General features: G+C 48.4%; 1 protein-coding gene across 1 annotated transcript in view; it reads left to right on the forward strand.

Annotated features, from left to right (window-relative positions):
* The window catches only part of LOC144605046 (dynein axonemal heavy chain 3-like), a 345,711-nt gene that overhangs the window by 210,016 nt on the left and 120,123 nt on the right, over positions 1-15,572 (forward strand). Inside the window, exons 51-54 of the mRNA XM_078420087.1 lie at positions 4,520-4,714; positions 6,081-6,214; positions 11,443-11,605; positions 14,884-15,066. Of these exons, the coding sequence (XP_078276213.1) occupies positions 4,520-4,714; positions 6,081-6,214; positions 11,443-11,605; positions 14,884-15,066 (675 nt within the window). The remainder of the gene's footprint in view (positions 1-4,519; positions 4,715-6,080; positions 6,215-11,442; positions 11,606-14,883; positions 15,067-15,572) is intronic.

The following is a 15,572-nucleotide window of genomic DNA, read 5'->3' on the forward strand; positions in this document are numbered from 1 at the left end:
TTCATGTACCGCGAGATGTGTAGTGCCCGGCTTGGCCGAGAACACATCTTGGTTACGGTCAACCAGCTCCATGCACTCTTGACGTTGCTGGGGTGACAGCTCTGGGCCCACCTTTATGTCATCTCTTGGTGGTGCTCCTGACTCTTTTGGGGGTAAACAACTTAATAGAACCTCTGCCGGGTGCCATTTTTTCAACAGATTCACGTGGTAAGTCTGTTCTGGTTTTCTCCTTCCCGGTTGCTTTACCTTGTAGTTTACCTCTCCCACCTTTTCGATGATTTCGTACGGCCCCTGCCAAGTGGCTAAAAATTTACACTCAACAGTGGGCACCAGAACCAGAACCCGGTCGCCTGGCTGGAACTCTCGGGGCTGTGCAGGGCGGTTGTAGGATGCTTGCTGTTCCCTTTGAGCTTTTTCCATATGTTCTCTGACAATAGGATAGATAGTAGCCACCCTGTCTTTCATGGCCTCCACATGCTCAATAACAGTGCGGTGAGGACTAGGCTGTTTCTCCCATGATTCTTTAACTAGGTCAAGAAGCCCCCTGGGTTTGTGACAGTATAGGAGCTCAAAGGGTGAGAAGCCTGTAGAAGCTTGGGGCACCTCCCTAACTGCAAACATCAGGTACGGAAGGAGCTGGTCCCAGTTGCGCCCATCTCTTTCAATTGACTTCCTTAGCATGGCTTTAAGGGTCTTGTTGAACCTCTCTACCAGACCGTCAGTTTGAGGGTGGTATACTGATGTTCTGAGGTGCTTGATCCTTAGGAGGGAGCACAGGCCCTTGTTGGCACGAGACATGAAAGGGGTCCCCTGGTCTGTTAATATTTCTTTTGGAATCCCTACTTTACTGCACAGGAGGAACAGTTCCTTTGAGATATGCTGGGCTGTAGCCTTTCTGAGGGGTACAGCCTCGGGATAACGGGTAGCATAGTCTACCAGGACCAGAATATACTGATGGCCCCGAATGCTTTTGGGTAGGGGGCCCACAATATCTAACCCAATCCTTTCAAAGGGGACTTCAATGATTGGTAGTGGGATAAGGGGATTCCTAAATGAGGGCCGGGGGGGCAGTGAGCTGGCATTCTGGACAACTACGGCAATAATTTTCAACTTCTTTGTGGATGCCTGGCCAAAAGAACCTCTGCAGAATTCTGTCTTTTGTTTTTTCCACTCCTAGATGTGCCCCGAGCAAGTGTGTATGGGCCAGTTGTAACACTGTGAGACCAAAAGCTTTTGGCACTAACAACTGCTCTCTTACCTCATCTTGCCCTTTTTCATCTGGTACAGAAGCCCATTCTTTATAGCAAAATGAAGGTAAGTTAAACCACTTCCCGGCCCCTGGTCCACACCCTCTAGTACTCTAACATTTATCAATGTAGGATCTTTGAGCTGAGCAGTACCATACTGGCCTGAAAGCGGGGGTGGTCTGTCTGCTACCCGGTTGGAATCCTTACTTGATGATGGCCAATTGTTTCCTTGCGGCCCCTTCCCTTCAGAAGCCGGCCCCGTATCACTGGATGATGCTACCGCGCCCAGGAGAGCATTTACTGGAGGAGAAGTAGGCGTTAAACTAGCACTGGACCTATTCTTAGGACTGCTTCTCTTATGCTTGTTCTTACCTCTGGGCAGTGATGTCTCCCTAGATCGTCTCTCTTGTATTTCCCTCCAGAGTCTGTGGAACAGGGGGCAGTCTCGTCCTATTAAGAGTGGGACTGGCAGGGCATCCAAAACCCCTGCGTTGACTTCACACATGCCTTGGGTTGTGACTAGCTTCAAACTACTAGTAGGATACTCACGAGTGTCACCATGGACGCAGGAGACGGCTCGGGTCTTTTCCTGCAGCAAGTCTGTTTCATCTATTAAAGATTTGTGAACTAGTGTGAAATTACTCCCCGAGTCCAACAAAGCTTCCACATCTTGGTTATTTAGCTTCACAGGGCACATAAAAGCTGGGTGTTCAGCACCCTCCATCAAGGCAGCATAAAGGTTTGTGGGTTGGCTGCCAGAGGAGTCTGCAGTGGGCATCAATTCATCCACTTTGTCACATTGCCATGAAAGATGACCCATTTCCCCACATCTGTAGCATCTTCTGGTGTCCCTGTCCAGGATTTTTCTCCTTTGTTCAGCCTGATATAATCCCTGTACATTAACCTGTCTGGTTGGGTTGCCCTGTATGGGTTTTTGGGGCTGTGGCCCAGGATTTGCTTGACGTCCTTGAACGATAGGTTGCTCTTTTTTCCCCATGTGGAGCATTTCATTAGTAGCCTGAAACTGTTCGACTGCATCCACTAAGGCACTAGCTGCAACAGGAGCACTGTGGCCGATAACCCTTTTTGCCTCATAGGGTAGAGCACGTAAATATCGATCCACAACAATGGCTTCCACAATGGCTACTGCAGAGTTTTTATCAGGATCAAGCCACTTCTTTGTAATACGAATAAGTTCATGCATCTGAGTCCAGGGGGGTTGGTCATTCCTAAAACCCCAATTATGGAAACGCTGAGCTATTCCAAACTTTGTAAGTCCTATTCTGCTCAATATTTCCTGCTTCAAGATGTCATAGTTATTCGCTATTGTACTGTCCAAGTCTTGAAAAGCTTTCTGTGATTCCCCGGCTAGGAACGGGGCTAGGATACCAACCCACTGGTCTTTAGGCCACTTTTCTCTGGTTGCAGTAGTCTCGAATGCATGGAGATAGGCCTCTGGATCATCGGTGGGTCCCATTTTAGGAATAAAATGATTGGCACGGACCCTCGGGTTGGTGGTTGATGGCCCCGCTCCTTGAGACTGGATCCTCTGTAACCTGAGTTCCTCTTCTTTCAACATATTGGCTTTTCTTTGTTCCTCCAAAAGAGCCCGGCTATTTGGAGCTGGTTACTCTGAGCCAGCATCTTCAACATTTCCTCCATGTCATTCTCACTGGTTCTCAATTGTGCCAAGTGGATAGTCAAATCACTGATGGACATTCGTACTCACCCACCCCCTCCTTATTTGGCATTCTCCACCATTGTAATGTCTTGAGAGGTCGAGAGCTTTTCTCTTGAAGGTTGGGAGGTGTGGGAGCCGGAAATGAAGACAGAAAAGTCCTTGTTTTCAAACTTAAATTCCATATATTTAGTCTTTTCCAAAAACAGGTAAACTTAATTGTTTGCAGACAGGTACACAAAACCAAAACAGGTAGTTAAATCAAAACTGTAGCTTGCTGCCTTCTTACAAAATTATAACTCCAGCACTGCTTCTCTCCCTCTCTGCTCCAGTCGTTCTCTCCCTCTCTGCTCCAGTCGTTCTCTCCCTCTCTGCTCCAGTCGTTCTCTCCCTCTCTGCTCCAGTCGTTCTCTCCCTCTCTGCTCCAGTCGTTCTCTCCCTCTCTGCTCCAGTCGTTCTCTCCCTCTCTGCTCCAGTCGTTCTCTCCCTCTCTGCTCCAGTCGTTCTCTCCCTCTCTGCTCCAGTCGTTCTCTCCCTCTCTGCTCCAGTCGTTCTCTCCCTCTCTGCTCCAGTCGTTCTCTCCCTCTCTGCTCCAGTCGTTCTCTCCCTCTCTGCTCCAGTCGTTCTCTCCCTCTCTGCTCCAGTCGTTCTCTCCCTCTCTGCTCCAGTCGTTCTCTCCCTCTCTGCTCCAGTCGTTCTCTCCCTCTCTGCTCCAGTCGTTCTCTCCCTCTCTGCTCCAGTCGTTCTCTCCCTCTCTGCTCCAGTCGTTCTCTCCCTCTCTGCTCCAGTCGTTCTCTCCCTCTCTGCTCCAGTCGTTGTCTCTCTCTTTAAATACCCTGCTTCCCTTCCCTTTTAGCTCTCTCACTGAGGCAATCAGCTCATCTAGTTCAGCTGGGCAGCAATCAGTGTCAGCAGCAATCAGTGTCAGCAACAATCAGTGTCAGCAGCAATCAGTGTCAGCAGCAATCAGTGTCAGCAGCAATCAGTGTCAGCAGGGCAGGCAGCTACTATGGGTTTTGTAGTCTTTTGCTGGCCGCCATGATGGTTTGTAGTCCTTGTTGCAACCACCAGGAGGAAATGTATCTCCCCTCTATGACTCTACCTCTCATGATATCACACCATGTATCCATGTCATGTGTCCATGTCATGTATCCATGTCATGTGTCCATGTCATGTATCCATGTAATGTATCCATGTAATGTGTCCATGTCATGTGTCCATGCCATGTATCCATTTAATGTGTCCATGTCATGTGTCCATGCCATGTGTCCATGTCATGTGTCCATGTCATGTATCCATGTAATGTGTCCATATAATGTATCCATGTAATGTATCCATGCATCCCTGTAATGTGTCCATGTCATGTACCCATGTAATGTGTCCATGTCATGTATCCCTGTAATGTGTCCATGTCATGTACCCATGTAATGTGTCCATGTCATGTATCCATGTATCCATATAATGTATCCAAGTAATGTATCCATGTGTCCATGCCATGAGTCCATGTCATGTCCATGTCATGTATCCATGTGTCCATGTCATGTGTCCATGTCATGTATCCATGTATGCGTGTGCGTGCATTGTTGGCCACTAGATGAGGCAGCTGACGCCAGTGCAGGATGCTGAGGAGGAGGAGGATACCCACATCAGCACGTACGCTGGATTCACGGAGAGGATCCAGCACAATCTCCACGTGATGCTGGCGTTCAGCCCCATCGGAGAGGCCTTCCGATGCCGCCTACGCCAGCTCCCTGCCCTCATCAACTGCTGCACCATCGACTGGTTTCAGGTAACATTCCCTCATTCTGTGATGCAGTATCGACGTTCAGTGAAATGCTTTCCTTTGCATACAACCCAGAAAAATCTCACAGCACACCTCACCTAGGCAGGGGAAACATAGAAACGTCGAAACATAGAAAATAGGTGCAGGAGGAGGCCATTCGGCCCTTTGAGCCAGCACCGCCATTTATTGTGATCATGGCTGATCATCCACAATCAGTTACCCGTGCCTGCCTTCTCCCCATATCCCTTGATTCCACTAGCCCATAGAGCTATCTAACTCTCTTTTAAATTCATCCAATGAATTGGCCTCCACTGCCCTCTGTGGCAGAGAATTCCACAAATTCACAACTCTGGGTGAAAAAGTTCCTTCTCACCTCAGTTTTAAATGACCTCCCCTTTATTCTTAGACTGTGGCCCCTGGTTCTGGACTCCCCCAACATTGGGAACATTTTTCCTGCATTTGCTTGTCCAGTCCTTTTATAATTTTATATGTTTCTATAAGATCCTTCTAAACTCCAGTGAATACAAGCCTAGTCTTTCCAATCTTTCCTCATGACAGTCCCGCCCTCCCGGGCATCAATCTCGTGAACTTACGCTGCACTGCCTCAATAGCAAGGATGTCCTTCCTCAAAATAGGAGTCCAAAACTGCACACAATTCTCCACATAAGTTTTGCCACATTTCAAGTAACAATCATTCGCCCCTGTCCCTCTTCATTCTCAGTGGACCCCCCCCCGCTGGGCACCCCCTCTGTTCCCAGCATCCCCCCCCCACCGCCTGGTCGCTCTCAACCACATGGGTCCCTCTCCCTGCTCTGGATGGTTCATGCATTCAACATCCACCCGACCTTCAACAATCTCCTTCGTCATCTCCTCAAAAACACTCAAGTAGAGAGACACAGCCTGCCACGTACAAAGCCGTGCTGGTCGTCTCTAATCAGCCCATTCTCTTCCAAATGGGAGTCAATCCTCTCTTGATGATTTCCCTCCTATAGTTTCCCCACCACTGACGTGTGGCTCACTGGCCTTTAGTTGCCAGGACTCTCTCTACTTCGCTTCATAAACAAAGGAACAACATTGGCCACTGGACCTCGCCTGGGACTAGAGAAGAAACTAAGATCCTCGTCAAGGCCCCGCAATCTCATCTCTTGCTTCTCTCAGTAACCTGGGACAGATCCCGTCAGGCCCTGGGGACTTATCCACCTTAATGTTCTTCAGCACCACCTCCTTCTCCATCTCAAACTGGCTTCACATATTTGTATTCTCCACACTGGCCCAGCATCTCTCGAGATAAGGAATAGGTGAGGTTTCGGGTCGAGCCCCTTCAGACTTGTTCAGACGGTTGAAATGTGACCTTGGCTACTCTGCTCCATAGGCCTGGCCTGAAGATGCGTTGGAGAGAGTGGCCAATCATTTCCTGGATGATGTTGAGATGTCCCAGGAAATACGCAGTGAAGTCGTCTTCATGTGTAAACATTTCCATCAGTCGGTCGTCGCCCTCTCTCAAAGGTGTGTCTTACAGTGTTACAGATATAAATCGTCAGCACGGTGGCACAGTAGTAGAGCTGCTGCCTCACAGCACCAGAGACCCGGGTTCCATCCTGGCTACGGGTGCTGTCTGTACGGAGTTTGTACGCTCTCCCCGTGACCATGTGGGTTTACTCCAGGTGCTCCAGTTCCCTCCCACACTCCAAAGACGTGCAAGTTTGTAGGTTAAATGGCTTCTGGAAATTGTAAATGTCCCAGATAGTGTTAATGTGCGGGGATCGCAGGTCGGCGCGGATTCTGTGGGACAAACAGACTGTTTGCGTGCTGTGTCTCTAGAAGTCTAAAAAGTCTAAAAGGCAAACATAGAAACATAGAAAATAGGTGCAGGAGTAGGCCATTCGGCCCTTCGAGCCATTCAATATGATCATGGCTGATTATCCAGCTCAGTAGCCTGCACCTGCCTTCTCTCCATACCCCCTGATCCCTTTAGCAAAAAGGGCCACATCTAACTCCCTCTTAAATATAGCCAATGAACTGGCCTCAACTACCTTCTGTGGCAGAGAATTCCACAGACTCACCACTCTCTGTGTGAAGAAATGTTTTCTCATCTCGGTCCTAAAAGACCCCCCTTATCCTTAAGCTGTGACCCCTGGTTCTGGACTCCCCCAACATCGGGAACAATCTTCCCGCATCTAGCCTCTCCAACCCCTTAAGAATTTTATATGTTTCTATAAGATCCCCCCTCAGTCTTCTAAATTCCAGTGAGTACAAGCCTAGTCTATCCAGTCTTTCTTCATATGAAAGTCCCGCCATCCCAGGGATCAATCTAGTGAACCTTCTCTGTACTCCCTCTAAGGCAAGAACGTCTTGAATAGAGTTTGATCCTATCACCAGTGAGCTTCATTCAGTGTGTCCAGCGGTTTGGCTGTGAATTGTTCATTGAGGAAGAGACTCTGGACATCTAACATCCCACCCCCCAGAAAACGCACAGCCACCCCTCTATTTCCGGCTGTATATATATGATGATATGATATGATACTTCACGCTCAGGATGTTCGGCACGTCCCCAACTACTCTCACCAACTCGTACAGATGCACCGTAGAAAGCATTTTGCCAGGATGCATCACAGCACGTTTTGCAAACAGCTCCATCCACGATCACGAGAAATTGTGGACATAGCCCAGACCATCACACAAGCCGACAATAGACAATAGGTGCAGGAGGAGGCCATTCGGCCCTTCGAGCCAGCACCGCCATTCAATGTGATCATGGCTGATCATGCACAATCAATACCCCATTCCTGCACTCTCCCCATAGACTCTGCTATCTTTAAGAGATCTATCCAACTCTCTCTTGAAAGCATCCAGAGAATTGGCCTCCACTCCCTTCTGAGGCAGAGAATTCCACAAGTCACAACTCTCTGAGTGAAAATGTTTTTCCTCATCTCCGTTCTAAATGGCTTACCCATTATTCTTAAACTGTGACCCCTGGTTCTGGACATCCCCAACATTGGGAACGTTTCCTGCCTCAAGCGTGTCCAATCCCTTAATAATATATGTTTCAATAAGATCCCCTCTCATCCTTCTAAATTCCAGTGTATACAAGCCCAGTCGCTCCAGTTTTCAACATACGACAGTCCCACCATCCCGGGAATTAACTTTGTGATCCTACGCTGCACTCCCTCAATAGCAAGAATGTCATTCCTCAAATTTGGAGACCAAAACTGCACACAGTACTCCAGGTGTGGTCTTACAAGGGCCCTGTACAACTGCAGAAGGACCTCTTTGCTCCTATACTCAACTCCTCTTGTTATGAAGGCCAAAATGCCATTAGCTTTCTTCGCTGCCTGTTGTACCTGTATGCTTCCTTTCAGTGACTGATGAACAAGGACAATCAGATTTCTTTGTACTTCCCCATTTCCTAACTTGACACCATTCAGATAATAATCTGCCTTCCTGTTCTTCCCACCAAAGTGGATAACCTCACATTTATCCACATTAAACTGCATCTGCCATGCATCCGCCCACTCACACAACCTGTCCAAGTCACCCTGCAACCTCATAGCATCATCCTCACAGTTCACACTGTCACCTAGCTTTGTGTCATTCGCAAATTTGCTTGTGTTTACTTTTAATCCCTTCATCTAAGTCAGTAATGTATATTGTAAATAGCTGCGGTCCCAGCACCCCACTAGTCACTGCATGCTTTTCTGAAAGTTAATCCCTACTCTTTGCTTTAAGTCTGCCAACCAATTTTCTATCCATGCCAGCACCCTACCCCCAATACCATGAACTCTAATTTTGCCCACTAATCTCCTATGTGGGACCTTATCAAAGACCTACATCCACTGGCTCTCCCTTGTCCATTGTCCTAGTTACATCCTCAAAAAATTCCAGAAGATTAGTCAAGCATGATTTCGTAAATCCATGCTGACTCGGAACGATCCTATTACTGCTATCCAAATGTTCCGCAATTTCTTCTTTTATAATTGACTCCAGCATCTTCCCCACCACTGATGTCAGGCTAACTGATCTATAATTTCCTGTTTTCTCTCTCCCTCCTTTCTTAAAAAGTGGGATAACATTAGCTACTCTCCAATCCACAGGAACTGATCCTGAATCTATAGAACATTGGAAAATGATCACCAATGCGTCCACGATTTCCAGAGCCACTTCCTTAAGTACCCTGGGATGCAGACCATCAGGACCTGGGGATTTATCAGCCTTCAGTCCCATCAGTCTACCCAACACCATTCCCTGCCTAATGTGAATTTCCTTCAGTTCCTCCATCACCCTAGGACCTCTGTCCACTAGTATATCTGGGAGATTGTTGGTGTCTTCCTTAGTGAAGACAGATCCAAAGTACCGGTTCAACTCGTCTGCCATTTCCTTGTTCCCCATAATAAATTCACCTGCTTCTGTCTTCAAGGGGCCCACTTTGTCTTATTTTTTCCTCTTAACATCCTAAAGAAGCTTTTACTATCCTCCTTTATATTCTTGGCAAGCTTACCTTCGTACCACATCTTTTCTCCCCGTATTGCCTTTTTAGTTATCTTCTGTTGGTCTTTAAAAGAGTCCCAATCCTCTGGCTTCCTGCTCATCTTTGCTATGTTATACTTCTCTTTTATTTTTATACTGTCCTTGACTTCCCTTGTCAGCCACGGTCACCTCTTACTCCCCTTAGAATCTTTCTTCCTCTTTGGAATGAACTGATCCTGCACCTTCTGTATTATTCCCAGAAATATCAGCCATTGTTGTTCCCGTCTTCCCTGCTAGGGTCTCTTTCCAGTCAACTCTGGCCAGCTCCTCCCTCATGCCTCCATAGTCACCCTTGCTCAACTGCAATACTGACACTTCTGATTTTCCCTTCTCCCTCTCAAATTGTAGATTAAAACTAATCATATTATGATCACTACCTCCTAATGGCTCCTTCAAGTTCCCTTATCAAATCCAGTTCATTACACAACACTAAATCCAGAATTGCCTTCTCCCCGGTAGGCTCCAGTACAAGCTGCTCTAAGAATCCATCTCGGAGGCACTCCACAAACTCCCTTTCTTGGGGTCCATTACCTAAACCAACCAGCTGGGGATGTGGCTTACACTCCCAGAGTAAAGATTACACAGGTTCACCGCCCTCACATTTCAGTTCTGAACAACTAGCTGGTCATCCTTATATGAATTTAGTTTAGTTTAGTTTAGTTTGTTGTCACGTTTATTGTCACAAACGCCTAAAAAGCTTTTGTTGCGTGCTAACCAGTCAGTGGAAAGACAATACATGATTACGATTGAGCCATTCACAGTGTACAGATACACGACAAGGGAATAACGTTTACTGCAAGGCAAAGCTGGCAGAGTCTGGTCAAAGAGGGTCTAAGAGGTAGATAGTAGTTCAGCACTGCTCTCTGGTTGTGATAGGATGGTTCAGTTGCCTGATAACAGCTGGGAAGAAACTGTCCCTGAATCTGGAGGTGTGCGTTTTCACACTTCTGTACCTCTTGCCTGATGGGAGATGGGAGAAGAGGGAGTGGCCAGGGTGCGACTGGTCCTTGATGATGCTGCTGGCCTTGTCGAGGCAACATGGGTTGTAAATGGAATCAATGGGAGGTTGGTTTGTTAATGGTCTGGGCTGCTGGCCTTGCCGAGGCAGCGTGAGGTGTAAATGGAATCAATGCGTCCACAACTCTGCAATTTCTTGCGGTCTTGGATGGAGTTGTTTCCAAACCAAGCTGTGATGCATCCTGATAACATGCTTTCTACGGCGCATCTGTAGAAGTTGGTGTGAGTTGTTGGGGCATGTCGAACCTCCTTAGCCTAAGGGGATGATCTGCTGCTGTCTGTGTGGAGTTTGCATGTTCTCCCTCTGACTTCACAGGTTTTCTCCGGGTGCTCCAGTTTCCTCCTGCATCCCAAAGATGCGCGGGTCTGTAGATTAATTGGCTTCTATAAATTGGCTCGAGTGTGTGGAGAACGGATGTGACAGTGGGATAACATGGAACTAGTGTGAACGGGCAATGGATGGTCAGTGTGGACTCGGTGGGCCAAAGGGCCTGTTTCCATGCTATATCTCTAAACTAAACTAATTTCACATTGTACCCTTTTACAGTCCAACTGCCTTGTTCCCACTCAGCTGACCCATCTCCTCTTGGAGCTTATAACCAACAATCCAACCTCAATTTGTATCATCATCAACTTTGACATGTGGTCCTCATAGTCAGGCTGCTTCTGCATATCAAGGATAACTGAGGCCTGATCCATGCCGTACCCCACTGATTACAGCCTTCCCAGCCCAGAACACCCCACTAATTCCCACTCTTTGCCTTCTGTCCGATAACCAATTCTCAATCCGTGCCTGTATCACACCCTGATTAAATGTAATCTCATTAATAGGGTGGTGCAGCGGTAGAGTTGCTGCCCTACAGCACCAGGGACCCTGGTTTAATCCTGACTACGGGTGCTGTCTGTACGGAGTTTGTACGTTCTCCCTGTGACCACATGGGGGTTTTCCGGGTGCTCCGGTTTCCTCCCACACTCCAAAGACGTGCAGGTTTGTAGGTTAATTGGCTTGGTATAATTGCAAATTGTCCCTAGAGTGTGTGGGATAGTGTTAGTGTGCGGGGATCGCTGGTCGGCACGGACCCGGTGGGCTGAAGGGCCTGTTTCTACGCTGTATCTCTGAGCACAAGTGAAGCTTCTATTGATTCAGGTTTCCAACCTCTGCAGTAACCTATTCAATGTCTTGTCCTCTTCAGATTCCATAACTCTCTTCAAAGGAGAATCTATGTCACGCCTACGTCCTACCTCGAATTAATTAAGATATTTAAAAATTTGCTGGAAAAGAAAAGACTCGAGTTGTTGACGAACAAGAACAGATATGTAGTCGGACTGGAAAAACTGGAGTTTGCAGCCTCTCAGGTAGATTTGAGTGAAGTGTGCCAATGATGTGCATTTGATTGCAGTGATCCCTGCACTGTACGAACCCCGTATCCTACACACACTCGGGACTATTCACAATCAGACCACCAATTAACCTACACACCTGCACATCTTTGGAGTGTGGGAGGAAACTAGAGCACCCAGAGAAAACCCACGCGGTCACGGGGAGAGCATGCAAGCTCCGTACAGACAGCACCCATGGTCAGGATGGAACGCAGGTCCCTGGCGCTGTGAGGCAGCGACTCTACCGCTGCGCCACCGTGCCCTGTTCAGATACGTCACCGATCCATGTTCTCCGGAGATGCTGCATGACTCCAGCACTTTGTGTCTTTTTTTGGTAAACCAGCATCTGCAGTTCCTTGTATCTCGACACGTTGGGGTATTTAGCGTGATGCATCCAATTCAGGTGTAAACGGCAGCAAACATTCACACCTCCGCCAGAAACTGGTGCACTGCTCTTCAAAAAACAATTGACAGGCAGCCTGTGGTTCCGTGTGTGCAGTGTGGACAGGCTTGCACTGGCCCATGGTCTGGCCATGATAGATCTGCTGCCACACAGACAGACTGACCTGGTGAAGAGAGGGAGCCCTGGCAACTGGACCTCATCTCTCCTACATGGGTGTGATGCTTGCACACACGTGGGCACACACAGCGACAACACACCTACTCTATCCTTCCCTCACACTCACACACTGGCACACACACACTGACACACACACACTGGCACACACACACACTGACACACACACACTGACACACACACACAATGACACACACACACTGACTTACACACACTGACACACACACACTGACACACACACACACTGGCACACACACACTGACACACACACTGGCACACACACACACTGACACACACACACACACTGACACACACCCTGACACACACACACTGACACACACACTGACACACACACACACTGGCACACACACACTGACACAAACACACTGGCACACACATACTGACGCACACACACTGACACACACAAACACTGGCACACACACACATACTCACACACACACACTGACACAAACACACTGATGCACACACACACTGGCACACACACTGACACACACTGATGCACACACACACTGGCACACACACACACACTGGCACACACACACTCACTGGCACACACACACACTGACACACACAAACTGACACATACACACTGACAGACACACGCTGACACGCACATGCTGACACGCACACACATACACTGGCACACACACACTGACATGCACACACGGACACTCACGCTGACACACACACACACGCACACTGGCACACACACACAGACACGCACACACACACACACACACTGAAACACACACACACTGAAACACACACACACACACTCACTGACACACACACACTGACACGCACACACTGACACACACACACCGACACACACACTGACACACACACTGACACATACACACACTGACACACACACACACTCACACACACTCACGCACACTCACACACACACTGACAAACACACTGACACACACACTGACACACACACACTGACACGCACTGACACACGCACTGACACACACACACACTGACATACACACACACACTGACACACACAAACACTGACACACACACACACTGATGCACACACACTGACACACACACTGACACACACTCTGACACACTCACTGACACACACACACACAGGCACACACACTCTCACACACACACTGACACAAACAACGCCCCCCCACACACACACTGACACACACACACACACTGACACACACACTGACACACACACTGATACACACACACATTGACATACACATACTGACACACACACACACTGATACACACACACACACTGACATACACACACTGACACACACACACTGACACACACACACACTGACACACACACTGACACACACACACACTGACACACACACACTGACACACACACCCACTGACACACACAATGATATACACACATTGACATACTCACACTGACACACACACACACTGATACACACACAGGCACACACACTGATACACACACAGGCACACGCACTGACACACACACACTGACACACACACAGGAACACACATTGACACACATACACTGACACACATACACTAACACACAGACACACACACACTGACACACACACACTGACACACACACACACACTGACACAGACACACACACACACACACACTGACACACACACTGACATACACACACCCTGACACACACAGACACACACACACACTGTTACAAACACACACTGCCGCGCACACACACACTGACACACACACTGACAAGCACACACACTGACACACACACACACTGACACACAAGCACAGACACCTAGACACACATGTGCACATACACACACACACATGCACGCACGCGAGTACTGTAAGATATGTCCTTGCCTTAGTATATTCAGCGACCTGTCCTACACATCATCTGTGATGGGGAACTCCACAGGTCCTCTCCTCCCTGTAAGTTACCTCCACATCCAATTTCCAAAGGGCATATGCCATGCCCTGCATCTCCTGAGACTTTGACCTTGGCTCCCATTGCCCATCTCCTCAACGAGAGGAAACTGCTGGTGGGAGAGTCTAGGACCGAGATCACAGCCACAGAATTAAAGGATGGTCCTTTAGGAAGATGGTGAATTACTTCTTTAGTCAGATGGTGGTGAACCTGTGGAATACATTGCCGCAGAAGGCTGTGGAGGCCAAGTCAATGGATTTTTTAAGACAGAGATAGTTTAGTTTAGAGATACAGCACGGAAACAGACCCTCCAGCCCACCCTGTCCACACCGACCAGCGATCCCCGCACACTAACACTATCCTACACACACTAGGGACAATTTACACATACACCAAGCCAATTTACCTACAAACCTGCACGTCTTTGGAGTGTGGGAGGAAACCGAAGATCTCGGAGAAAACCCACGCAGGTCACAGGGAGAACGTACAAACCCTGTACAGACGGCGCCAGTAGTGGGGATGGAACCCAGGACTCCAGCACTGTGAGGCAGCAGCTCTACCCGCTGTGCCAACGTGCCACCCCAGATAGATAGATTCTTGATTAGTACGGATGTCAGAGGTTATGGGGAGAAGGCAGGAGATTGGGATTTAGAGGGAGAGATGGATCAGCCATGGTGGAGTAGATTTGATGGGTGGAATGGCCTAATTCTGCTGCTATCATGTGAGCTCACAGGGCTTCCTCACTTTGGTCAGGTGGTGGAGATGCAGCGGGAGTTGACGGCGATGAAGCCACTGCTGCTGCAGCATGGTCACGAGGCGGAGGAGCTGCTGGGCTGCATTGGTGCCGATACACAGGAGGTGGAGGTGGTGAAGAGCGTGGTGGAGGCAGAGGAGGAGGAGGTCAACACGGCTGCCCAGGTGGCACGGGCCATCAAGGTGAATATCACCAGACTACTCTCACGTCCCGAGGTACAGTGAACAGCTTTTGTTGCGTGCTCACCAGTCAGCAGAAAGACAATGCATGATTATAATACATGATTATAGTCTACAGTGTACAGATACAGGAAATAATGTTGAGTGCAAGGCAAAGTCAGCAAAGTCCAATCAAGGATAGCCCGAGGGCCATCAATGAGGTAGATAGTAGTTCAGGACAGCTCTCTGGTTGTGGTAGGATTTAGTTTAGTTTAGTTTAGTTTAGAGATACAGCACAGAAACAGACCCATCGGCCCACCGAGTCCACGCCGACCAGCGATCCCCACACACACGAGGGACCATTTACTTTTTTTACGAATCTGGACATGGAACTGTTGACATGATATTTGCTGCACACCAACTCCAGGAAAAATGCCAAGAGCAGCACAGCGACCTGTTCGTGACCTTCGTCGATCTGACAAAGGCCTTCGACACTGTCAGCAGAGATGTCTTGTGGAAGATAATGCAGA

Source organism: Rhinoraja longicauda, chromosome 23 (assembly GCF_053455715.1).
Source record: "Rhinoraja longicauda isolate Sanriku21f chromosome 23, sRhiLon1.1, whole genome shotgun sequence".
NCBI classification, from domain to species: Eukaryota; Metazoa; Chordata; class Chondrichthyes; order Rajiformes; family Arhynchobatidae; genus Rhinoraja; species Rhinoraja longicauda.